The sequence below is a fragment of the Rhyacophila brunnea genome, unplaced genomic scaffold, assembly GCF_057557595.1.
Source record: "Rhyacophila brunnea isolate RB1 unplaced genomic scaffold, BYU_Rbru_1.0 scaffold_2, whole genome shotgun sequence".
NCBI classification, from domain to species: Eukaryota; Metazoa; Arthropoda; class Insecta; order Trichoptera; family Rhyacophilidae; genus Rhyacophila; species Rhyacophila brunnea.
Genome location: NW_028232859.1, coordinates 22,611,539 through 22,639,429, shown reverse-complemented (window position 1 = coordinate 22,639,429; position 27,891 = coordinate 22,611,539). Strand labels below are relative to the sequence as shown.

General features: G+C 33.5%; 2 protein-coding genes across 4 annotated transcripts in view; both read right to left on the bottom strand.

The window, feature by feature from the left end:
• The window catches only part of LOC147072064 (uncharacterized), a 27,965-nt gene extending 27,590 nt beyond the window's left edge, over positions 1 to 375 (bottom strand). Inside the window, exon 1 of the mRNA XM_085947646.1 lies at positions 145 to 375. Coding sequence (XP_085803772.1) covers positions 145 to 256 — 112 coding nt within the window. The 5' untranslated portion in view covers positions 257 to 375. The remainder of the gene's footprint in view (positions 1 to 144) is intronic.
• LOC147072063 (lipid scramblase CLPTM1L) lies at positions 351 to 27,891 on the bottom strand. 3 transcript variants are annotated; one of them, XM_085947649.1, is made up of 9 exons: positions 27,585 to 27,891; positions 23,913 to 24,102; positions 20,394 to 20,527; positions 19,575 to 19,860; positions 18,538 to 18,726; positions 18,135 to 18,337; positions 17,068 to 17,319; positions 16,681 to 16,777; positions 351 to 375 (listed from the first exon to the last, which is right to left on the bottom strand). In XM_085947649.1, the coding sequence occupies exons 1-8, from the start codon at positions 27,836 to 27,838 to the stop codon at positions 16,693 to 16,695; spliced, it is 1,593 nt and encodes a 530-aa protein (XP_085803775.1). In that variant the 5' UTR covers positions 27,839 to 27,891; the 3' UTR covers positions 351 to 375; positions 16,681 to 16,692. The 3 variants fall into 3 exon arrangements, with proteins under 3 accessions (XP_085803775.1, XP_085803776.1, XP_085803774.1); XM_085947650.1 differs by lacking the exon at positions 351 to 375 and adding an exon at positions 13,821 to 14,169; XM_085947648.1 differs by lacking the exon at positions 351 to 375 and having other exon boundaries at positions 15,389 to 16,777.

Sequence of the window (27,891 nt, the reverse complement as noted above, 5' to 3'; positions counted from 1 at the left end):
GAAACCATATTTTTTAAAGATTTTTTCTAATAATTATGTTTCTGAGGGTTTTTTTGAATCATGTATGAATAATAATATAAAAATATACGAGTGTCATATTATGATCATTGATAGAATATTATTTTTAATTTATTTATGTATTACCTTTTTGGGAGTAGAATTTTCGTTTCTGTACGCAGAATACAGCTATAAAATAACCCAAGGAGAATATAAAGAAAATGTTGATGTGATCCAAAAGATAAGATACGATGTCCATTTTAAATTGCTTCAATACAAATGAAATGAAGCAGTCTAGTCTGCTCGACACCTATTAGACTATTGGTTATCTTATTTGCGTTTGCTCAGTAATGATTACACTACAAATCTTCATATTATCTGTAAGATAAAATTAATCACGTTTATATAAAAATATTAAGTTTAGTCAGTGCATGGTTAAATGGGTACCTGCATTTTAAAATACATAGAAGTTGAAAAAACATACAGTTTATTTTAATATAATTTTCCAATAGATTTATGGCAGAATGTCAGCTTTTGAAGCTGTGGTTTGCGGGTTCGAATCCTCCGTGTAGCAAATTGATATTATGTTGCTTCAATCCAGGGCTTAGAGTCCAAACTTTATGTTGGTACGCCTCCCTTTTAATAAAATCTAATCTTGGCGCCTATCCCCCCTTTATTTCGTTAAATAATACAGACAACTCTTTAAATAGGCAAAAATGCACTAATACAAAAATGAAAAAAAAAATTATAAAAAACAAGGTTTTATTACTTATTAAATTAATTATTATTAAATTTTAAATTAATTTGTTTTTCATGCGATGAATGTGCTTGTTTATTAGCACAATTAATTTCAATAGTAATCAATCCAAATTCAACATCGTTCATTGACAAATGGATTCTATCATGGGCCCCACATCCTGAAGCGGGCCCCCATGCCAGGATCTTTGGCAGGCCCACCTAGCTATGGCTGAGGTTAAGGGCAGTGTATTTGTATGTGCTTTTAGTAACAAATTCACATTTTTTTTACAATTGTAAGTTTATCTTTGACTTAAAAAATTTATTAATAAATACAGTTGAAATTGAAAATTATCAAAAAAAAATCTCAAATTGCAAGCTTCGTATTTTTCCGCTAGGTTCTCTTTTGGCATATAGGATCCCCCTTAAGAGTAGGCGTTTGAATTTCACCCTACGCAAAATATCTTGCGACACATTTCACTACCGTACACTACACTATCGGCACACAGGTTGAGAGCCTTTGTGCCGATACACACTTTTTGGGCACACAAAATTTTTGGGTAATCAATAATCATAAAAGGATTGTTGTACCATTATTTGTAATTTTATTGTTCTTGTGCATTATTTTGATAAAATTATTAGTGATATCAAAAATGATTGATTACATTGCATTGATATAATGTTTGAAATACGTAACTACGATACAAATGTAGCTCTGTGAGCACAGGTCAGTATAATACGAGTCATCATCATCAATTAGGTAGGTAACATGAGATCTCATTAATCTGATAATATAAAACCAAATATTATATTAATGTCACTCTCACATAAATTTTCCATCATAGATAAATAACATTGTTGTCACAGATTGTTGATTGTTGTAATACCAACAATAACATTATATTTTCCAGAGCCGACGGATTATTTACGACAATTTTCACATTATTTTATCATTTACAATATTTACATATTTGCATTCACATACCCAACAGTGCACTTCAATACATTATCTTCTGAGCTCCTGCACGAGCACAAAACGTCGAGGAAAGAAGAAGGAAGAGCACGCAGTGACAACTCAAAAAATATATATTACGATAGCAAACAACCGTGCAAGTCTCACACATTAGGTACATATATATAACATCTTAAGGAAAATATTGTGCTTACTTATAGGTACCTGATGGTGCCAATGTCCTAATAAATACCTACCTGCGAATATTTTTTGGCGGCAATCTGTAACTCTGAGTCAAACTTTATTAAGTTTAATTTGGCCGAAAATGGGTTCAGTGCAGATTTTGAACTTTAATATAACTACTTAAATATAATTTAAACATCAATCCCAAGTTAAAAAACAAAACTTATCATAACGGAAGGAACATAAAAATACTGGGAAGCGGTGTGCCTTCTGGTGAGGCTGAAACAAAGTTTAATTCTCGACTGTGGAGAAAATATTATATGGGATACGTAAAGATAGGTTTTCAACAGTTACATCTATATCATAATAATAAAATGATGCATTAACGTTTGTCGCGTAAAGGAAACGCGCATGTAATTTATCAGTAATATTTGAGGACATTCCGGAGTCATTGTATTCCTTGGGTTTATGACCTGACCGCAATGACATTATTCCTGACCGTCGTTAAGTTTTTTACTTTATCAACAGGAGTCGTTGGGGGCAAGTGAAATACTATCCGACGGGCGACCATTGCCTGTCTGGCTCTTATGTCCTATAATCTATATTATAGAACAGGGGGGGCAAAATTTTTGGATGGAGGGCCAAATTCAAGAATTCGAAATGAGCGGCGGGCCGCAAGCAAAATACCATTTTTAGATATACACTATTTATTATCACGAAAAATAAACATTACAAAAAAAATATTGAGAAGAATGGAGTGGTGTACATTTTTTTAAATTCAGGTGTTAATGTTGTAGTTGATTTTCTCAAAACTGCTTGTAAATGGGCATCGGGGATATTTCACCGTAAAGAATTTTTATTGAGGTTCATGATCGAAAATGTTTCTTCACATATATAGGTTGATCCAAAAATAACGAACATTTTTCTTGCATAATCTTTAAGTTGGTCGAATTTGTCTGAATTAAGGGCATTGTAAAATTTGGAGATTTCTTCACGACAATGCAATTCTCTTAAATCAGTGTCACACTGCAGATCAATAATCTCAAGTTGTAGCTCTGTCGGTACACTATCAATATCTATTGAAAATGGGTCGCGTACTATTGCTAAACTTGTCTCAATTTTTCGGAAGTCACCAAATCTTTGTGAAAAATCGTCATTCAGGGCTTTAATAATTTTACCATATTCTTCAAATTTATATTCTGGTATATTCAGCAACTTCAAAGTTGGAAAGTGGTCCGCGTTGTTATTTCATATTTGTCGAAGGAATAACTTGAGTTGTAATTGAAATCCATTCAAACTTTTTACCTTATCTTAGGCATTATATTTTTTTCCTTGCAACGCAGAGTTAACAGTATTTAAATGTGTCACGATGTTCAACGTAGAAAATAGTGGTTACATAGTGTGAGACGAGACGCAAGAAAGACGTACTGAGATAATACATTTTTACGAAACAACAAAAATTCTTCAAATTGTAATCTATTGTCAATATTTTTTTAAAAAATTATAAAAAAGTTATTCGTAATCAGAAGTACAATTAATGATGGCGGGCCGCAAAAAAATACCCGGCGGGCCGCAGTTTGCCCTCCCCTGTTATAGAATGTATTTGAAAATATAATATTTTTTATTCATTTTGCAGCTATACAAGACACATACCTACCTAACGTCTACCTCTACCAGCTGATATAATGTCGTAGGCTCGTAGGTAGATAATATTTTATTATTTTGGATCAATTCAATAATTATTAACATTGACCGAATTCGTTACGCTCATCTGACTCGCACAACAACTTTGTTGGACAAACAGTATACATACTTCGCGTATAGCATTTTATTTCAAATGAAATGACTGTTTTGTCTGAACCAATATACCAAGCTGTGTATAATACCGTAAAGGTAAAGAGATATTATTTCTCGATAGCATTGAACCCTGCTCGTTTTCCAACTTATAACAGGGAGGTCTGGCAGCTATATTCTTTCTTTTTACAGATACCTATATATCTATACAGTTTTCGTTTTTAAATAATAGGATAACAAAGACAAAAGATAATCATAGTATGTTATACCATTATAATATAATTAAGTAAGTACAAAGGAATACATTTAAAAATTGGAATTCTATATGACTTACCGTGTTTGGCGGGAACCGTTATTATCAATGCTGTAAATTACGCGGGAAATAAAGTTTGCACTTCCCTAGGCGTGTTTCTAAATAATTATACCTAATGTAAGCCAACATCAGCTGATGTACCAAAATATTTGTAATGCACAATAGTATGAGATCGATTAACTACCTATTATTATATAAAGTTGCGAAGTAATAAATTAAGTAACACTGAAGTATTGCAATTTATGAACAAAATGGTCCATGCACTGCGCTGGTGAAAGTGGAGATAGGTAGGTATACCGTTTTATACAAGTAACTAAGTAGGGTCTGCAATAGCGGAATCTCCAATCCAGGTAATTCGTTCGATCAAACGATTCGTCCCGAGATTAAAAATGTTGGAATCCCTTGATTTTTTTAAAAAAAAATATAGCATTACTTCGCGAGCTGAAGAAAAATACAACTTCAAGAAAATGGCAGAAAATGGAAGGGAAACAATAGTAAATAGAAAGAAAGAACATTTCCATGACAATCAATTCATTCGTCAATCAAATCATAAAATAACATCATTGAGGTTGATAGCCCACCATAAGTACACCGCCCCGCACTACACCCGGTCTTAATCGGGCGTATCACGGGACCCTACGTTTGATGTGTAGCTAATTTTTAATGACTGGGAATGTCTCAGGAGTAGTTACCCAAGACTGAAGTTGCCATGCACTCAAATGTGATTTGACTGAATTTACATGGTTTTAAGTTAAGAGTACCCGTATGAGAGAGGAGCACGTAGACGAAAATTAAAAATTATAATAAGTAACAAAAAAAGCTAATACAAAACTGCCGAACAATCGAATAATCTAAATTCAAAGTGAATATATCATATAATATCACCAATCCACCGATAAAAATAAATACTACCCTTGTACCATTTTCTTGGTTCCATTGTCACATCACGCGTCTCCCCCCATATATGACCTGCAGCGCATGCTCTACCACCGGCGGCTCTCGTGGTGCAGTGCGTAAGGCGCTGGCCTTCCGTCACGGAGTTCTGGGTTCGATTCCCGGTGAGGTCAAGATACACTTACATAGTAAATTCCTCAAGCCTGGGTGTTTTACCACTATTATTGGGCTTCATGGCCTGTGTTTAATAAAAAAACAAGAAACAAAAGAAGAAACCGCTGACTGGGCGGCATCCGGAGCATGACCAAACTATATAAAGCGTCACCATGTCGGTTCAGGAGCTCGAGTGTTTGTAATGAAGGAAATGTTTTACGAACCGGAGTGCTCGTAATTTTTCCGAAAATATTAACATATTTATGTAATTGATATAAAAAATAAGTGTAGGTATGAAGTATATTTATTTTGTTATATGCCTGCCAAGGTCAGATGGTCAAATGGAACAGCAGTCGTTATACTTGTGGCATGCAAGATTAGAGCACAATGTTGTCGGCGCCGCAGACGGAACTCGAGGTGTACGCCTCGTCATAATTATTATTCTTTTGACAAATATAAATAAAGTGTACTTATAAATTTCAAGTAAAATAATTTTATTACTTTTTAACTATTCATGAATCGGAAAATATATTTTATTTTTCCATGAGATGGAGTTGATGGTCTCGGGGGTTTCACGAACGAGAAATGCGGTCCGGTGCGTTCCGATACATTTCGAGCGCTGCACTAGTAGGTATATCCATAAGATTCAATCGTTCAATAACGCACGCATTCAACAGGGGGCATTATGTTATCAGCCACGCAATTCTAAGTTGACTGAATGCAGACATTTTCTTTTTATCATCGTGATCAATTTTATAATGAGTAAGACGGTGAACCCCGACAGTGGGAAACTCCTGACTCATAATAACGCAGGTTGCAAAGAAGAACTGCAATTCGGAGTAGGTATGCAGACGACGCAGTCATCTTTGACTTCGCTTGAGAGTAAATTGAACGGTTGGAGATCAGGCTCCTCATTAAATTCAATCTTCATTTATTTTGAATTCAGCGAAGACCAAATCTATTTGATATATTATTACATGCATTCGGGATGATATTATTCTCGCTGCGATCTCAGGTCTCCATGTCGAGCTAGTGACATACTTGTACCAAGGTTGCCGACCATGACATTCTTTCTAGTGAACTTGGAATCCGCATGAATCCGCACGTCGTGTCGGGTCTACAATATATAAATACCTATTTCAAAATTAGATGCCCCTCTCTCGGGCCTCGGCGCTCCGGTCGATTGACCAGCTCGCCCTACCCACGATTAAAAGCTATCAAGGAACAATATATATGTAGGTACTTGTTATCCATTATTAATACCTATTAGATGCCTACTTTGAGTAAGTAATTTATTGTTGTTCACCTGAAGAATATTTTGGGATTTCGGGATTAGACTTCTCGATTTCAATTTCGAGATCCCGGTATTGGATACAACATGAATTTAAAAAAAAATATGTAGCCTATAATTATATTGTCATTATTTGTACTTACTGAAGTAATTTTATAGAGCTTTAAAAATATAAACTCACTCTATTTAAATTAAGTAAGTACTTATAGATATTTCTTTAGTTCACAAAAACGAAATAAAAATAATCCCGAAATCTTAAGATTGTAGTATTTTCAATTGCAGAATTTCGGAATAAAAAGATTGCGTGGAATACCGGAATTTAATATCACGGGATTGCAAACCCTAACACCAAAGTATCTCACAGCGACAGTTATAGTTTGACCTCGTAATCTTGAAGTAACTTAACCACAATTTGTATGAAATGATTTAACATTTCAAGTTTATTTCTTCTAAATAGATAGAACATTACAATAAATAGGTAGGCACTTGGTACAATGAAATTAATAATAAGGAAAAACAGTAACTTTAAATATTACCTACTTCATTTAGGCTAGCAGGTACCAATATCAAAAGTGGGTACCTACCTACACCGATTTCAGACTGGAGAAAACATGTTTCTTAATTATGATTACGAAACGGTAGGTACATACCAAAAGTCTGGTTTCTTCAAATATCCATTATTAATCAATCAGTAGTGCCAATTCTTTTTTGATATAAACTAATATATTTTGATATTTTACTTATGGCATCACTATAATTTGATGAACTTTACTCTGTTATGAACTCTGTGATTGCGTTTATTAAGATTGGCCTGTAGAATAGATCCGCGCAAGACAGTGACGTCCCGTGGGGGTAGGCAGATTGAGCGTCGCTTAAGGGCGGCAAATCGAGGAGAATCATTCGGTATAGGTATATATAAATAGCTACATATGCTTAGTAATTTTGAAAATATCTTTCCATTAAAAAATCAGCTCACTGGTTGGAAACAAAATGTATTAATTGACATAAAAGGTTTGACAGGACTGTATTTTTTCCGAGTTCGCGATGGCTAGTTTACTTCCGTTGTTCTTCGACTTCGATGGCGACCAGAAACGACACGTGCATGGATGAAAAAAAACTGTATAAAAAATGGGGTGGTTTTGGCGCTGCCCAGGGGCAGCATTTCGTCTTGGGACGTCACTGGCGCAAGATAATGAGTCTTATCATTTTTATCACAGTTGGTCAAACTCCAATATTTCTGGGCAGAAATAATTAATGTCCATAGAGACATGAAAGTATTTTTATAATTTATCAATAACAGTGACGTCACATGTGGATAAGCAGGTTATGCGTAGCATAGGGGCGGCGAATGAAGGAACGAATACAAAATATTACTTCCATGAGGTAGACAATGCGGTCACTTCATTAGAAAGTATCGAAATATTAGTTTAAAAAGAAGCATACAAAATCCTGACGACATACTAATGTTTTATTATAATACGACAATACCCATTGTAATGTGTAGGTATTCTAATAGTGGTTTATCACACAGGCAAACATTTCACAAAGGTGGCTCCGACCCTGTCGGCGACACAGACCTCCGCGTACCTATCTAAAGTTTGAGAGTAGGTTTCGTGGAAATGATATTTTGTTGGATTTGTCTGTTTAAGAGTGCCGAAAATAATTAATAAAATAGGTAGTAGGAAGGTACCTAACGATTTTTAAGACAATTTGAAACTGAAAATAAAAGGGGGCGACATTCTCAGTTTGCTTAAGGGCGGCACTTTGCCTAGGGATGTCACTGGTAGTGTATATTCTCAATAGAGAATTTTTGTTCATCATTATTTTTTGATTACAAAGCCTCCGTAGACAATTATAATTAGTAATTACTTATCATTGTATTATATAAATTGAGGTGCTCAAAATTAGGTAAGATTTATTATTACATGCTATTGAATCTCCAAAAATAAAATAAAATCGGGCGTCATATTGTAGGTACATACCTTTCTTTCGATATTCAATATAAACAAAGGGACTATCAATGTTTTCTATAATTATTTCATTCAATTTTGTTGCTAAGAAGAATATGACAACAGATCATTCATCAGAACAGGTACTAACAAACCGCCCTTTGGTTTCGGACGAATAAGGGGTGGAATCAGGGGCGGCTCTACCTTAAGGGTTCATAGGGACCATCCCCACATCGTTATCATGTGGAGAATGCGTAAAAAACGTCTGACATTTTTATCATTGTCATAATATACCTACTTAATTAAATGATTAAATAAATTATTTAATTTATTTCATCTATCTAAACCCGTCGCAATATTAGTGAGATATTTATTATTATTATTATACAAACAAATAAAGCAATAATTTTAAATTATGTAATAACATAATAATGATTACGCGGTATTAAAATAACTTATTAAATTAAATACGTACTATTTCACGGTGACACCTATGTACAAATTAAGAAAGCTATTGCGTCTATTTTTCGCTGACGGGGTCAATCAGTCCCATCCCGTTGCTGCGGTAGAAATCTCTTTCTACAAAGTATGTGAATGCATCAGCGTTATTATACGCATATTAGGGACCGAATAGAATGACCCCATAGGTGAGTAAAAACGCTCGTTGTATGGTGTTGTTCAAAACTGATGGTAAATTTATAATAATTAATATTATTAATTGGGTTTATATTTTGAAGCACGATTTTTAGATGAGATTAAGTAACGACTTAGATAATCATATTATTTATTCTGGAAAATTACTCATTTCCCCATTAATAAAATCATATTTTTATCAGTAGCTTCGTACATAATGTACCTATAATAATATGAGAATGTAGGTGGGTACATACTTGTACATATATTTGATAATTAATGACTAAACCCCACCACCTAGAAAGTCGTCGAGCCGCCACTGGGTGGAATCATAGGAGAGGGGTGGAATGTTTTTGGTGGAGTGTTACTTCAGGATGAAGACTGTTACAGTGAACCGATTTATTGACACAGTTGCAATTATAAAGAAGAGTAGGTATAACATATCGTTATGTTAGATTACACAGTGTGTTTGTGATGGGAAAAGTATTTAGTGAAGAATGTGTCTTCTTGGTTCAATAGGTAGGTTGGAACTGAATTCAAAACACTATTCAAAATTCAAATGAGGGTCAATGGACTCTGTGAATGCAGTGTAATTGTAAGCCGAAATGTGTGACGAATTGGTTTTATCACCGATGGCAAGCGGGGAGCGTCCATATGGGTATTCATCCCGAGCCCCTCATGAACGAAATTGTCATGTATTGAAAATTATATCAACAAGAAGGTGCTGCCAAGATCAGAACTGTTTAGTCAGGGTCGGATTTACACTTGAAGAGACTTGAGCTGATACTCTGTGGGGAAAAACTCAACTTATTAAAAAGTAACTTAAAAAAAAGGTTTATTTTTCATATAATTATGATTGCTTAACGGCCCACGTGCTCGTCGTAGGTCAAAATTGAGTTTTTATTGTATTTTCAAACCATGATCCTGGACACTCCTTAAACGTTGTAGATAATCTATTTATATAATTTTGAAGCCTTATTATCTTTTATAGTAATTTTAAACATTTGATGACTGCATAAAGTATTTTTGTTACATAAAATAGTATTCTTTTAAACCTCTCGCTCTAATGTTTTAGAATATAGTAATATTTCGGTACATAACTGTGCAGTGGTGTTAAGATTTTTTACGTTTATTAATTTTTAAACGCATTTATGAAACCATTAGTATAATTTATTACGAGATAATTTTTGTAAAATATTCACGATAAAAATTATATTGATAATCTCTGTGATCCCAAATTTGACAAGAATTAGGCATTTTATTATTCAAAAAAGCGGCAAGATTAACACATTTGAAGATGATTCTAAAGATACTTATTATAAGCTATGTCTTTGACCATTCAAGTGTGATAAACATCTTATGAACAATGATTGCTTTATAATAATTATTGACCTAAGAATAAGGTAGTGTTTTTTTGAAATACGCCATTTCTTTTGTCATTCCCCAGTGGTTAAGCTACAACATACGGCCGTAGCCATAAATTGACAAACTATAATTGAAGTAGGGAGTAAAATGATATTTACGCGCGTGTTTGAACATGTACCATTTAAAAAAAAAAAAAAAAACGGTTAGGTACATGTTCAAACACGCGCGTTAACATAATTTTACTCCCTACTTTAATTACTGTTTGTCAATTTATGGCTACGGCCGTATGTTGTAGCTTAACTACTAGGGAATGACAAAAGAAATGGCGTATTTCAAAAAAACACTACCTTATTCTTAGGTCAATAATTATTATAAAGCAATCATTATTCATAAGATGTTTATCACACTTGAATGGTCAAAGACATAGCTTATAATAAGTATCTTTAGAATCATCTTCAAATGTGTTAATCTTGCCGATTTTTTGAATAATAAAACGCCTAATTCTTGTCAAATTTGGGATCACAGAGATTATCAATATAATTTTTTATCGTGAATGTTTTACAAAAATTATCTCGTAATAAATTATACTAATGGTTTTATAAATGCGTTTAAAAATTAATAAACGTAAAAAATCTTAACACCACTGCACAGTTATGTACCGAAATATGACTATATTCTAAAACATTATAGCGGGAGGTTTGAAAGAATACTATTTTATGTAACAAAAATACTTTATGCAGTCATCAAATGTTTAAAATAACTATAAAGGATAATAAGGCTTCAAAATTATATAAATAGATTATCTACAACGTTTAAGGAGTGTCCAGGATCATGATTTGAAAATACAATAAAAACTCAATTTTGACCTTCGACGAGCATGTCCCCCCTTAATCGTAATTTCTATCACGCATAAAAGAACCAAATTGCAATATGAGATTTCCTCAATATATCATTTGATTCAAATTGTATGCCTTTGACCACGTGATTACAAGATATAGAAACAGTACTGTTCAATTTATTTGACGGGCTCCGGGTCCTACCAATTCGAGGCCCTGGGCTATAGTTCTTTTAGCCCTATGGCTCAATGAACAATAATAGTTTAAATTCTAATGGATTGAATCCATTAGAATTTAAATTCAAATTCCATCAAGTACCTTCGGTCGAAAGTATTAATATAATAATAGTTTAATTGCACCATTCAGGATATTTTAATCATCGATGGAAACACCCTGAATAGCATATACCTATTCCTAAAGCGATGCAACAGTAAGTGTAAGGCTTCATTAGCCGTCTTGTAGATTTCCTATTAGTAAAGTTGCTCGACAAGGTGACACATTCTCACATAAACCATGTCTCGAGGAGGTATTATTCAGGCGATTTGACTGGGAGAACAGAGGAATCTCCATTAACGGGGAATACCTCAGTCAGTCATGCTTTGCCGACAAATTGTTGTCTTTAAAAATACACCCAAAATACCTCAAAGACAGTAGGAGCTTGCCAACAAAAGTCGCAAAGTAAGTTTAAAGATAGATGTAATGATAAACTGCTTTGCTGACCCTAAAGCGACTTTCATCAATGGCGTCTATCTCAGACGACAAATATCTATTTGAGGTATGCATGACGACATTGCTTGGAGAACCAAACTGGCATGGAGTGTAGTTAGGCGCCTGAATAGGACCTTTCTTCAAAAGTGACCTTCATCAAGTTGATGAAATGGTAATAGACCAGACATGTCATTTAGCTAGTAGATAACTGCTGGACAAATATAGTGGGCACTAATCGACTACACCCACTGGATCGACGAACTCACCAAGGTCAGTGGATGTACGTGGCAGCGAAGAACTAGGAGCCGAGAAAAGTGGAAGGACCTACGGAGAGGACTTCATTCAGCTATGAATTCACCTCTGACGATAATGATGATGAATTGCTAATTTTTGAACTCGTTGTTTTCCCGCGATACTTGATTTGCATTAATCTGTTGTGTTTCCGAATTGACATTATAAATTTAATCATGTCAGATGTGGTCATAATATGGCTTTATCAGCATGATAATCAATTATCTATGACTCAATAGGTAAAACTAGAAAACACATAATTAATTTGTTCTGTGCGTAAAACAATACATACCTAGGTAAGTATATTATAGGAGTGTTTTGTAAACTGTTAACGAAGATTCAAAATTCTCAGCGAAACGATATTAATTTGCCGATAAGTTTGTTTATCCATCAAAATAAAATGTAATATTATGTATTACTGACACATGCGATGCAGTAACTTTTTAGTGAACTGCACGATAGATGATACGTTATTGAATCAAAGTCAGTAACGTTCTGTGGGGTAGGCAACTGCTGCATAAGGGCAGTAAACACAGAAAGGAATGCGAATAATACATTTTTACATTGTGTAAATGAGAATTTTCGTAAGGGCCAAAGCATACTGCGAGTGGCCGTGCGATGCGCGCATGGCGTAAAAAGCATATGCCGAATAGGCCCCCTGCACCGTGCGCACATTGCACGACTTCTTGCAGTGTGCTCTGCCACTAAAGTTGCAAATTGTCACTTACACCCTTTTGGCATATTAGTCTCGATATGAAACATGTGGGTATCTTTAGGGGTGGATTGGCTTGGTGAAACACTGCGTGAAATTCCGATGAACTGACGAATCCCAAATGGAAACCAAAATGCTTCACATTTTTATTGCAAATCGTGAACAATACATATTATGATAACACAGAAATTTTAAATAATTGTTTAATGAGATCCTATAATAATTCCTGGTGTCTTACCACGCTATGTTCATTACATTTTTATTGCTCTCTGAGCCGTCACCGAGAAATAGGCTTATAGCAATTATGACTCAGGCAGCGGCAAAACAGGAGGTGTGCAATATGGGCAACCCGAGTTAACACGCAGGACCGGAGCTTAGATGAATGTTCAAAAAATTTATATTGGCAATTTTCTTATGACGAGAATCAGCGACAATTTTGTGTTTTAAATCGCTAGTTTACAAAACAGTTTCAGTAGCTTCGGCTGAACGCGGCTTTAGCAAATTAAAATTGATTAAACATTATCTTAGATCAAAAATCCATTTGTATTATCTAAATCTGTTAATAGTAATTGAGCACTGTTGAACTTAATATGTATCATAGACAGGCCCAGCCTGAGACTGTGACGCCCTGGGCAATAAATACTTTGACACCACCCCCTCCCATGGTGTACTGCAGGGGTTACAAATCTTATTTTCACCAGGAGCATATTTATAATTTCCAAAAATTGAACTTACATAACTTAGTCAAATAAATTTTAGTTGTATTTTTTTTATGTAAAAGCGTTGTGAAATATAGTTAAGACATTCACTGCGTATAAAATATCTCATGCAGTACAGAGTACCTGAAAACTTGCAAATTTTTTAACCCCTATAACTTTGTTTAAAAACGAAGTGAACACACCAAGCGTGGTCGACGCGTGGCAGCAATATTTGTATGGCCACACCGGGTGTGTCGTACGCACACATTGTGTTAACAGATAATTAGAAACATTTAATTATATTTTTTTTATTTCTGAATAAGTACTTATGTAAGATTACAATATGAATATTGTTCAAATATAAATTCAACTGTTTCTTTTCCCTACTCCAGTTCCACAACTAACAGATCACAGATTAAAGCCCTCTATAAAAGGCCTCATTTCAAACTGTTGTAATAGTTTCCACTATAAATTTTTCTTTCTTTTTAAAAAGGGTTCCGAAGTCGTCATTGTCATTGAATTTGTATGTGTTATTACATGGTTGTCTTCAATCATAATCCAGAATATCTATTGACTCCAAAAATCTTTTCATTATTTGACAATAAAAATGTTTTGAGAGAAGATCCTACTCCTCCGCACACTCAGACCTACTGTTAAATCCATTCCTGAAATAAGTTGTATTTTTGATTTTTTGTCTGTCATCATCATCACTGTAAGATTAAACTGATTGTTAGGAAATATTTGTATACATACACAGGGATAAGGAGGTATAGACATAAGAATAATAAAAATAAAGTTACAAATGAAATTTTTAATAGTACATATTGATATATGTTTTGTGCGACATCAGAATACATATTATATTATTTCATTCATTTTTGTATCAAAGTAAACAATTATTTGTATGAGTTGTAGTAGAAAATACAATAATCACACTATAAACCACTTGCTGGAAATCAATTTGAATGTGAAAAGTAACACAATAAAATGAATTCACATTTGATTTTTCATTTAAACATAAGTCTTTAGTTCCTGATATGATAGTACATATGCATAGTACAGCCACAGTACAAACTTATACATATATAATAAAATTAATTATAAAACCTCTTTAAATAACTTTTATCCATTTAAAAAAAACTAGTTTATGGAATGATGATACAAAATAATTGGATTATTTCGATTACAAATACAATGAAGACGAACTTATGAAATGAAGATTTTTAAAAACACACTATTAGAGAAATTCATTATTTTTATTCATCAAATAAATAGAATAAATAAATAGCTTAAAATTACTGATTTAAATAATTACTATAAATCAGAGATTTCACAGCATCATAGTAAGAGGAGTTTTATTTAATAATTAGAATATATTTCCAATCATTCATCTACTGAACGCCATATATAATTGAGACCAGTGACATCCCGTGGGGATTGGCAGATTGAGCGTCGCTTGGGGGCGGCAGTTACTCGAAGGGTGGCAAATCGAAGAAAATCATTTGGAATATATAGAAATAGCCGTACAAGTCGGTTATGTGGAATACAGCGGCAAACACATTTTGAAAATACCCGATATACTGGATTATTTGTTAGTTTGGGTTAGTTTAGGTTAGGTTAGGTTTGGTTAGATTAACCTAACAAATAATACAGTATATTGGGTATTTTCAAAATGTGTTTGCCGCTGTATTCCTCATAACCGACTTGTACCAAAATAGCTACCTAAACTTAGTAATAACGAAAATATCTTTCGATTAAAAAAATTAGCTCACTGGTTTTGTCGGGTTCGCGATATCTAGTTTACTTCCGTTGCCTTTCGACATCCTTGGTGAACAGAAACGACATGTGCAGATTTGCGAATAATTAGTCTGATATTTTGCTAGTAATGTATCCTTAGTCCTTACAACACATTTCTTAGATATTGGACTCATGCAAGGATGATAAAAAATGAGGCGGTATTTTATCTAGGGACGTCACTGATTGAGACCTCCCCTGCAACAACACTGTATATCGATTTAGAGCAGTTCTGAGTTATGAATGCCACAATTTTGTACATTTCCTTGGGCATTGAATGATGAAAACATTATTTAAATCAATTTTTAAGTTGCTGTCTTTTTTTTCCATAGTAAGAAATGATGTACAAGGTTTTGACCACTGGGGTGATATACAGTGGTATTGCAGAGATATCTTTCTTTTTTGTATGTAGACCACTAAAAATAATCTAAAAAATAAAATAAAAATGTTATTTGCAATACTTATTTTTGCTTCAAAACATTTTTTTCATTTTCCCAACATTTGTTAAAATCGATATATAAATCGATATCGTGTTGTTACAGGGAAGGTCTCAAAGGAGGCTTTAGGGACTACCGCCCAGGAATAGAGCCATCAAAAAAGAATTGATACTTTTTGACCGATACTTCGATATTATCTTTCGATAGGTACCGATAATTTTCTTCCGAAGGCAATATTGATTTTGTATTTTTTTTATAAATAAACCCGTTGCGAACAAACATCATTTGATACAGATACTTGCGAGTATTGAAACTTTTTGACCGATACTACTTGGCCTACCCAGAGACCTCTGCCAGCTGGAAGGGTTTCATTCCATAAAATTTAAATTTTCAATTATACTATTTTAATTAACTAACATACATAATTCAGAACACCTCAGAAACTTACCTAATTTGAAAAAATATTGGTGCTGACTGGGACCAATATTTTTTCTAATGGGTATGTTTCTGAGGTTTCCAATTTATGTGTGCATAATATAAACCACCCGTCAACGAATTAAGCTAGAAGATTTTTTTTAAATAACAGATAAAAACAATGGAATTTATTAGACATCTAAATAGCTTCCTTCCATCGGATTAGGTGTTGTAACCTAACCAGTGTCAGGCAGGCCAAAAATGTATTGACAATCTAAAACACATGTATCAGCTGATTAAAACGTAGATATTCATTTTTTCTTTCTCTGCCTTTTTGAACATATTATCGGTGAGACCTCAAAGTTCCTTTAGTCCAGGACTTACAAAATCTTAATTCGACTCCTATAATTGCATTCATTGTCAGATACTTAATAAATAAATTTCAATTATCTGTTTTGTTCTATGTAGTAACAATTATGTATTAACACAATATATTATTAAATCTTTCTTGTTTAATGTGGTGACAATTACCTATTACAAAAATTATTCTTTCTTTTCGTGAATCTCATCAACCGTTTCCTCTATGCTGAGTGAATCATCAATACGAGATTTGTCGACTGGATACAGCCTAAAAAGTACAAGAATGATTAATATGATGGCATAGTAATATTAGATAGTACACGAAAGATTTACAATGCCAGTATAGTGAATCGCCCTCAACACTGCTACGATGGCAACACCTCATATGTTTCGACAACATCACTATCTTTAATAATTTTTACTTTGTGTCATTGCCCGTCTTGGTCATGATCCGGCTCATTCCATCTAGCCCGACACGATCCTAACACTGCCACAACCAAACCGCAATGAAAATAAATTTTATAAAATATAATGAGGTGTGTACAATTTGAGACTTACCATCTTTGGTAGAGATAAATGAGGAAGACAATATCGTCTCTGACGCAGGCGACTCGGTGCGCTGTAGGCATTGTTATAATGAAAGCAAACACGTCGTCGATGAACGTATTAAACGCTTTGTACATAAAAGACCTCCATGGCAACGCTGCCACCGACTTCAGTTTGTAGTTGATGAACAACTGCGGCAGCATGAACAGGAATCCGAATGCGTAAATCCCATTCACCATGCTGTGTAACGTCCACGAATACCAACTGGAGAGTAAGATTACAATATGAGAAAATAACCTACGCTATTAATTATTTAGAAAATATCAAAATTCTAACAAAAAAAAAAAACTACAACTAGTCGGGACTACAACTAGAGGGAGTCATATTAACTTTTTATATAACAACACTTGCCAGTGTTTGCAAAACATTCTTAGTGTTCTTGAGTTGGTAGATAAGTATAGAAAAAAATAATACTCTACGTTGGCGCATTGAAGGTTGGCGGGTTTAAAGTTTCAACTATTGTTTAAGGTCGCCATCTTTGACAGCATGTTGTGATGTTTGTAATAATCTATATTATGTCATATGACACGTAGTATACTAAAATTTTTTCTGATAGTGTATTAATCTAAATATTTTTAGTAATCATCGTTAAATGTATTAACTTACTGTATAAAAAATAGTATGTATACATATTTTATTTAGCGTATTTTATAGTATATGAGCAAGTGGCTGACATCCATTTCTCGTAAAAACAAAATCTGTTAATACAAACCTCTACTCTGTGGAGGCCCATATGATCTTATTAGGATCGGACATGGTCGAATAATAAAAAATAAAATAATATTTTATATTGAGAAATTCGGCATTGTTTTAAGTAGGTGTTCAACATGAATTCACTAACTATTGAGTCCATACATTTGTAAATATAGAAAATTGATGTACTTTAGCATGCAACACAGTGAAAAACATTTAGATATTCCAGGCCGTAAAACCGGTTTTTACGAAAAACTCGTATAATAAAATAACATTTAATAAATCATCACACAACAAAAAATTATAAAAAATAAGCGGGTACCAACCTTTTATGTGGTTCATACATGAGCGAATAGACTGCTCCGCAGATACAAAGTGGATACAGAATATAGCTGAGATATCTCATTGCTTCAGCATCCACAGCTTTGGTGTGCAGCTCAGCTTTGTCCATTTTGTCCGCCACAATTTTAAGGAACTTTCTTTCTCTCCAATCGAAATCTATATGTAGCATCTTTTTCACTTTCCAAAGCTAAAAATTAATCATAGTACATATTATCATAACATTGGGCTGAAAACATAATTATAAAGTAAAAAATACTTAACCCAATGCTTACGGGCCGCACAAAATTGTGTTTTTGCTAATTGCTTTTCAAATGCAAATTAACACGTTAATTACAAAATTAATTAAAAGGGCCCGTAAGCATTGAGTTAATACCGAAGACAACATACCTCGATTAATGTTCCAATTATGCAAGGTATCAAAATAAGTAGTGATGTATTTTCGTCAAATAAGTAGAGGGTAATAATACTCTGAGAAAAAACTCTCCAGAGTAGTGTGCGGAATGATAATCCGGCCATCGATTTTTTTCCTTTCCAAAAAGAAACGTCACTTTTAAAAGCCAGGAAATCAAAAAACAGCTGCAAAAATTCAATACATATAACTTAATTAGGTACCTAATTAATGATTTTTAAATGTACATGCACACGTATAACTAGGTTACTTGGTATAAATTTTACATGTCACACCATAATATAATATGGATGACCCCTTAGCACGACTACTACAGGGGGTCCTCATTATCCGAGTATACAATATATGAGTCCCCGCAGTTACGAATTTGCAGGAAAATGCAAACAAAACTACAACAATATAATAAAAACACAAGCGCAATAGCTCACAGTCGTCAACTGTCATTTTTAATCTGTCAATCCCACACTCCTACACTATTTCTGTTTTGCTCACATGTCTTTTTCTTTTCTAAACGTATCCCAATTAAACCCATTTAAGTAATTTCGAACCCATTTCTTTCTTTTTAAGAGACATTTTTTCAGTCCCAAATAAACCCTCGGATAATGAGGACCCCCTGTATTACTACTACTACCTCATCATGTTACGCTTCAGCATCAGAATATAGAGCAAGCATGATGCTTATAAGTATCTTGATACAAGAAACAGCTTAACATATTGTACATATCTATCATAAAACAGTAAATTTCCATGTTCATTCCTAATCGGAGCATGTGGGCCACCCTCCGTAGAACGGAGGTTATATTAACAGACTTTTTATGAGGAATAGTTATTGCAAATATGTATACATTAAAAAAACCACACCTTTCGATCATCGCCACCGTTCTACCAACTAGTTACTAGACCGACATGGGAACACTTTCAATCCCACCATACTGTATAATATACAATGTATATGCATCATTTTAAACGAGATGTAACGTATCTTTAATGACAAATAAAAAGCAAGATAACTCACGTGGAAGCTCGATATCAGTGTCGTAGCGCATATCAAATACAAATTCGTATCTGCAAATATCTCTTTGACTTCATCAATATTTTTTTCATTGAATCCTACAGAATACAGCGACTCGAGAGCCAGTGATAATTGAACCAACAATCTCATCTTTCCAATCGACGCAGGAGAATAATCAAGTGAAACATTTAACATATCGGAATTATGTTTAATCTCGATCAAGTCACGCGACCTACTTTTTAGAAAATTATACTGTATAATTGGTAAGAATTCATTAGTGGTTGTTAACCTGAAAAAAAAATACAGTTATATCAACTTTTTTATATGTCTATTTTTACTGCATACGATCGCACATTTGTAACATTTAAAATTATTTTGATATCGCCAACACCATCTCTGTAATTTATCTAATATTACCTTTATTCAATGCCTAGAATACAGTTTTACCTTAAAGATCCTACTTTATCGACGTAATTTTGATATTTGAAGAAATAAAGCATTTCTAGTTTGACATTGGAAGATTGCATATGTCCGTTGCACATTTTATCTAAAATGTGTTTTAATGATAATAATATTCCAATTTTATGTAATATTAAATTTACTATCAAATGGTAAGTCCCACATCACATTTGCTCAGTTCCGGGCAGCTAGTACTATATTAAGCGCAGAGAAAGGTAATCACGAGCTTTGACGGGATTTAAATTCTCTCAATCACACGAAAACAAATTTTTTATTAATAAAAATTACACAAATTGCAATTTAAGTTGAATATTCGAGATGATGAATATTATTTATAAGTTTCGCATGGAATAGAAAATATACCTTATGTATCTGACCAATTCCCCTGGGACTCGGCTGAGATGAAATTTGAGTGGATCAGACAACACTGAAAATGTAACACTACTCTTCAGGTGTGCTACAGGTCTAGTATTTGATTCGGGTTTTATATCTGGAGCCTAAAAATTACAAATAGTTAAAGAAAAAATAATAAGAAATACAATCATAAATTTCATCACTGAGAGGTTTTCTGCAACAAGATAGTCATCATCAGCCGAGGTCGATCCACTGTTGGATGAAAGCTTCACCTAGCTCCCACCGCTCTCCTCAGTCCCTTGTTTTTCACTGCCACGTACATCCACCGAACAGGTTAGTATTGTAATAAAAATAATGGGCTGTAATAATATTTTGTGATAAAGAAAAAAAGATTCCAATATTAATAATCATTGAGTCCGAGATGCATACAATGTCGAGTTACAGGTATCAATCACCACATAAAAAGTGAGAATTCTTGCGATTTTGAAAAATTTGATTTCCTGATGATCATTAAAATAATTTTAAATTACTCAAGAGGGGACATGCTCAGCGTAGGTCAAAATGGAGCTTTTATTGCATTTTAAAAGCATGATCCTGGACATTCCTTAAACGTTGTAGATAATCTATTTATATAATTTTGTAGCCTTATTATCCTTTATATTTATTTACCTTATGTACCTAACCGAAAAATTTTAAACGGTACATGTTCAAATACGCGCGTTAACATGATCTTACTCCCTACTCCAGTTTTAGTTTGTCAATTTATGGCTACGGCCATATGTTGTAACTTAACCACCGGGGAATTCCAAAAGAAATGGCGTATTTCAAAAAAACACTACCATATTCTTAGGTCAATAATTATTATAAAGCAATCATTATTCGTAGGATGTTTATCACACTTGAATGGTCAAAGACATAGCTTATAATTAGTATCTTTAGAATTATCTTCCAATGTGTTAATCTTGCCCATTTTATGAATAATAAAATGCTTAATTCTTGCCAAATTTGGGATCACAGAGATTATCAATATAATTTTTTATCGTAAATATTTCACTATAATAATGTCGACATAAATTATACTAATGGTTTTATAAATGCGTTTAAAAATTAATAAATGTAAAAAATCTTAACACCACTGCACATGTATGTACTGAAATATGACTATATTCTAAAACATTAGAGCAAGAGTTTTAAAATTCCCCGGTGGTTAAGTTACAACATATGGCCGTAGCCATAAATTGACAAACTAAAACTGAAGTAGGGAGTAAGATCATGTTAACGCGCGTATTTGAACATGTACCGTTTAAAATTTTTCGGTTAGGTACATAAGGTAAATAAATATAAAGGATAATAAGGCTTCAAAATTATATAAATAGATTATCTACAACGTTTAAGGAATGTCCAGGATCATGCTTTGAAAATACAATAAAAGCTCCATTTTGACCAACGCTGAGCATGTCCGCCTTTAAGCAAACTATTTTTTTTCAACGAATCATTCACTAGATGTAATTTTTAATTGTCATACAATGGGAAAAGTATGCAAATGGCACAGTCTAAATCATGGGTGGCCAACCTTTTCGGCAGCCGGGCCAGATTCTAAGAATGAGATTTCCTAACGGGCCGCACAACCGATTTTTTTTAGTATACAATATAAAAAAGAAATATATATTATATATTAATGAAATAAAACAAAAATGAGAATCAAACATATTTATTAGATTAGACTTTTTTTTAAATAATAAAAAATAAACATAATAAATAATAAATAATATAAAAATAATAAATTTTAGTGGAAGTTTGATTTTGTGTGGCAGAACTAAATTGATATCGATATCGAGTGAGGTTGTTCCTACACGCAAACAGTTTTCCAAATGCACATCAGTGATTCATGTTCTCACTCGGAATTTGATATGCTTCATCCGACTAAAAAGCTGTTCACACGTCGTGTAAGTGTTTCCAAATAGCGAAGTCATCATTAGAGCATGTTTGTAAAATGCAGGATATTTGTTTTTGTCCAAATATATTTTGTAAAACTCTTCCAAACCAACCTGATGGAATTTCTCCTTTAACTTTTTATCACAACATATTTCACAATGTTCCATTTGTAAATTTCCCGGTAATAAATTCACGTATACGGAGAATGGCGATGCAAATGCAGAAAAAAGCACACGTTGCTTTTAAAAATCAAGAGTCAATATCGAATCTCAATTTGCGAAATTAGCACATCTAGCGGCAGCATTTGATATTTTCTCACTGCTCCACGGGCCACAAGTTGACACCTAGCGGGCCGCATGCGGCCCGCGGGCCTCGGGTTGGCCACCCATGGTCTAAATTGAATATTGAACAGCTATACATTATTAGTTAATGTAAACTTTAAATATTTTAATCATTGTTTTATCAGAAGTTTACTGAATCAATTAACCCAATGTGGAGACGGTGTACGAAGTAATGTATATTATTGTTGTTTAATTTAATAAAACGCAATTTTTTATAGTACTTATTCCACTTTTAATCAATAAATTAGGACCGGTTTCGTCCGCATCAGAAGGACATTCTCAACTGTTTTATTAAATTAAACAACAATACAATGCAGTTCCACCATGAATTGACAGTTGACAAAAAAAAAAAAAGTAATGTAAGTATAATATTAGATTCGTATATTTTTTTTATTGACATGGTAAGAAATTCGTATTGTGCTGAGATATCATGTATTTCCGAAAGTAAATGTGAACGTTGTTGATACAATAAGGTGTATTTAATACTGCTAGTCGTTATTATAAATATTGCAAGTGCTTGCAAGACGATAATGGCATATTGGTTGTTTGTGTGAATACCCGCAAACTGTGAAAGACAGATATCATCTGTCACAGTCCTATGCACAAGTTCTAGCATACACCATGTTTATTTACTTTTTTTCGCTTTCTGTTAAATGGCAAAAATGTATATAGCAATTTGAAACATTCCATGGATCTCAGCCTAAGATAGCATGGTCATGACAACCAAAATACCAATTATGAAATAACAACACCATTCATACATAGTGAGACTATTTGTGTCGCTGAGTTTCAAAACCCGCTATAACACCTTTTCATTATGTTGAGAAAATCAATAAAAACTTTTTGAACTAAAAAGGTTTTTGATTGTTTCAGTAGTGTTATAGCGGAATTTGATAGACACATTGATTTTGTTTCATAAATGACAGTTAATCGTAGCGGATTTTGAAAGAGGCGATAAAATTTTCATGTAGAGATTTTAATAACGAATCCAACGATATATATATGTCTTAATTATTTCAAAAAAGTGTTATAGCGGGTTTTGAAATTTAGGGACACATTTAACCTAATCTTAGGATCAAAATCAAGGCAAATCTAATATTCTTATGGATAGATATACTACGTAGTATTTTTTTTTTTGCCTTATTAACAAGTTAGACATGTAAACCTCATTTTGTACTTTGATGTTACTTATCATGCATCATCAGTCATCAGCTTCTCAATTAATAACCAGTCACATTCGTAATATGCATACCTTATTTTCAAGTAAATTAAATGTTGCAGCTTGCGGAAAATTATATACAACTAAAGGAATTCGTTCTATTGAACTCCTGGCTTTTGTTTCATCCCAGTTCCACGGTCTCTCTCTCGTGTCACCCAATGCCACATGAAGATACAGCGTTCCATTGTTTCGAGTTTTGTGCGGTATCTCAAGTGACAAAGTTCTGAAATGTATAAAATGAGTTCAATTACATTCACCATATTACCTATGTGCTACAGAAAATAAAAAGCCTCAGAAAATGAAGATATCATAATAGTCACTCGCTCAACTCTAATTTAGGGGTGGAAATCAAATCTGTTAAAGGTGCCTAATATGTAGTCGCAGAATGATGTGGCCAACGCAAATGCATAAATGGAAAAATTTAGGTAATCATAATAAACATTCACGGTAAATTAAATCTAAGCTATACATCCTTTTTTATCATCACTATCATAACGGGCCAACTATTGATTGCAACGATTTCCTTTTCAAATGCAAGCATAGTTATTTAGTGTATAATTATGTTGGACTCTACTTTAAAGTTTTTGATTCATACAATGAAAAAATTTGGTTCAGAAATACGTGTCGCACCATTGGCAGACTTGCTCTGACTCTGTAGTAAAAGATAAAAAGAAAAAATATTCCTGACATATTTTAATTACCAATGTCCCAGTGGTAAAATTTTTAAATGGATCAAAAAATTTGGGGTAAATGTGCCGCAGATGCGCAGATTTTATAACTTTCCTTTTAGACCAACCCAAAGCTAACCCGACATAACCTAACCTAATGATACACCCCTGTTACAGGAGGGCTTCTCCCGGTGTAAAATAATCATTTAGTAGCCATAAGTCGAAACGTAACCCTGACCTCTAGAAACGGCTTCATAAAACATCTAATCTGATTCCTTGCTCAACCACATAAGTATTTTTTATTCATAAGTAAAGGCCTTCGTCCGGTGTGTGAAAATCACATATTGGGCGGAGGTGTAATTAAGATAAATTTAATTTAATTTAAAAAGTGTAAATGATGATGGATGAAAGAGATAATTTTAAGACTAAATATAAGTATTCAAATATAATAAATTTTGCCGCGCATTGCGCAACGGTGAAATCCTCGCGCGCCGGCGCCAGGGTCAGGCTCGTGATTCGCCGAATCAAAAATCATGCGATCAGATTTGGCCAATCACGAGCCCTTTTTACTAGTCGGCGTGGGTTTGGGGAATTTAAAAAGAAAAAAAAGAAAGTTAGTAAGCGTCCTTTGTACACCGTGTACGGACCTGCGAAACTGATTGTAAAAACAAAATACACTACAAAATAACGTCGTCCAACTAAATATTAAAATATATAACGCTAAGACCCGCACAAGAAAGACTTAGTGTTTTATTTAACCTAACAAACATAAATATATCCGTTCTTTTTTGTGGGTTCGATAGACACCTGAGCTAGCCGCTGGAACCCCAGACATCTCACTAACTTATCCCAACCTAATATTACCAAATATAATCTTGGTTTGTGATAATGATGCATTAAAATTTATGAAAATTTCAAATTTTCAATTAAGGCCATGCATTAGTTGAGGCACGGTCTAAAAAGATCGTTGCTAGGCGATGTGCGGATTGCGGGTCGCGGGTGAAAATGACGCCTGTCAAACGAAATATTATTTCTCATATAAATCCAACATACGTCCATTTTATGTTCTGTTTATTATTCTATTAGTATCAATAATAATATATTCATTGACATGTTTGCTTTTTAAAGTAAATGGGTAAAGTTTTTAGTCATCTTTACACGATTTTAGAATTAATTGGCCCGTCGCCATCACGCAGCAAAGTGACGTGCGTCCGACTCCACGTTTTCTCAATGAATGCGAAGCAAGTACAAATTTTCGTCGCGCGTACAGTTGAACATTATTTGGCGTTTCACTGATGCGTCACCTTAACAATTATTGGATCGAAAAGCCTATGCGACAATAGAAAAAGGTTTTTATTAAAATTGTCTACATGGAATAAACTGTTTTCGTAAAAAAAAAATATAAAAGCTCATGCGGCGGCATCTGCTGCACAATTACCAAATTTGGTTTTTCGGTACACAACAGCCGAATTCACTATAATGGCAAAGTACTGTCCGTGCATAAAGAAGTTTCACGTCATAAACATAATTTTTCAACAATTACCTTTTCAACAATATGAACATAATATTATTTGAGATGCTAGGAAACAATTTAATAGTGACATCATTAAAAAACGAGCTAGGAGCAGTTTTCACATAACCACACATCTATTTATGCGTGAAAAAGAATTCAAACATGTACTGTGTTTGTATAAATTAGTATTTTATAAGCATTTCATTCCAAACATTGAATTTGATTATATCTCACGGACACGCAAGTCTATTTAAATACAAAACTTCATTTCAAAATCATGCAAAATTAAGAGAAAAATGCTATGATGATTCTATGCATTTAATATGAAATAACACGTTTAACAGTAGTTCTGCAGGGTGTGTTGATTAGATAACCACACGAGCTGTCATTTTATAGTGATATTAGTGATAGACCTCCATCGCATTGAACAAGCATGACCTCACTCAAAGATAAGCAAATGAAATAGTGTTATTGGATGTTATGGAATTATGTAGTTGGAATAGATCTAGTAGCGTGTAATGGTGTTATTATTTCCTTAGAAATACAATATATCGTCCATGTAAGTTCAATACCGCGTAGGAGCAAATATGTTCAAAATACGTATTTTTGGCGCTCTCGATTAAACGGCACAAGCCGCATTGATCGATGCATTCAAATTTTGAAATTGACCAATAGACTACTTGTACTCGGTTAAAATCTATACTGCGCATGAATTATCCATACTAAAGAAGCAAGCATGACCACATATATACCTAGATCCAATACAGCGGACGAGAGTTGCGGAAATACCGCGTAAGGTCCAACTGATTTACAAAATAATCATATGGCAATTAACTTGCACAGACGCATACGATAGTAAAAATATATTTTCTAATATAAAACAGGAAGACACAATAAACTGCATTTAAATTTATATTTTATCTTTTTTATTGACGAAATTGCAAGATTTTTTGTCCCTCCTGAACATTTTGACAAATAGTTCTTCCGCGGTATTGAACTTACATAGACGATATAGTTATAATGTACAAACACAAAAAACATTATTAAACATAGAAAAACCTAAAGGTTTTTTTCATAGAATAGTAATAATGGATTACTTGATAACAAGATCTCATTTATAAATTGCTGAAAACAGTTACGTAGAATATACAATCACATAATATAATTGAACTTTGAAGTTGATTTACTCAACTTGGTCACCAGCACTTATATTCGTTTAGTCATCAGCACCACATTTAGTACATTTGTGGGTTTTTCCAGAGCCCAGGAATAAAATCGGTAGGTTGAGGTTGGTTACCTGCATGTGAATCCGTTTTCGGCTGACTGATAAATAAACATACTTAACAGAAAATAAAAATATTACGCATGAAAGATTTTGAATAGCGCAATAGTTAATATTGCTGTTACATTTAATAATGAACCATTATTACAGTAAGGTTGATGGCTTAAGTAAATCATGTGGGTAAGCAGTTATTATAACAAGAAAACATGAAGGGATAGCAGAAAAAATATTTGCATAGATACCTTGTAGAAGGAACATTATAATCAAAGTCTTTTATTTCAAGAACCTTTGAAATATCATTGTACTTCGGTTTCTTTTTAACTGATGTAAATATGCAAAGGTCCTGCTTGGGATGTTTTATTAAATAAGAACTGACACATGTTTCGCCGTCATTGCAGGTAGGCGGAATGAACATTTGACCGAAAGTCCATATTGTTTTCAGAACAAATCCAAAAAATAATAAAGACAATAAAAAGTTGAGAGATATAAAATTCATAGTCAAACGACGACAAAACTACCGCTAATCTGACCTGACGTCTGACGTGTGTC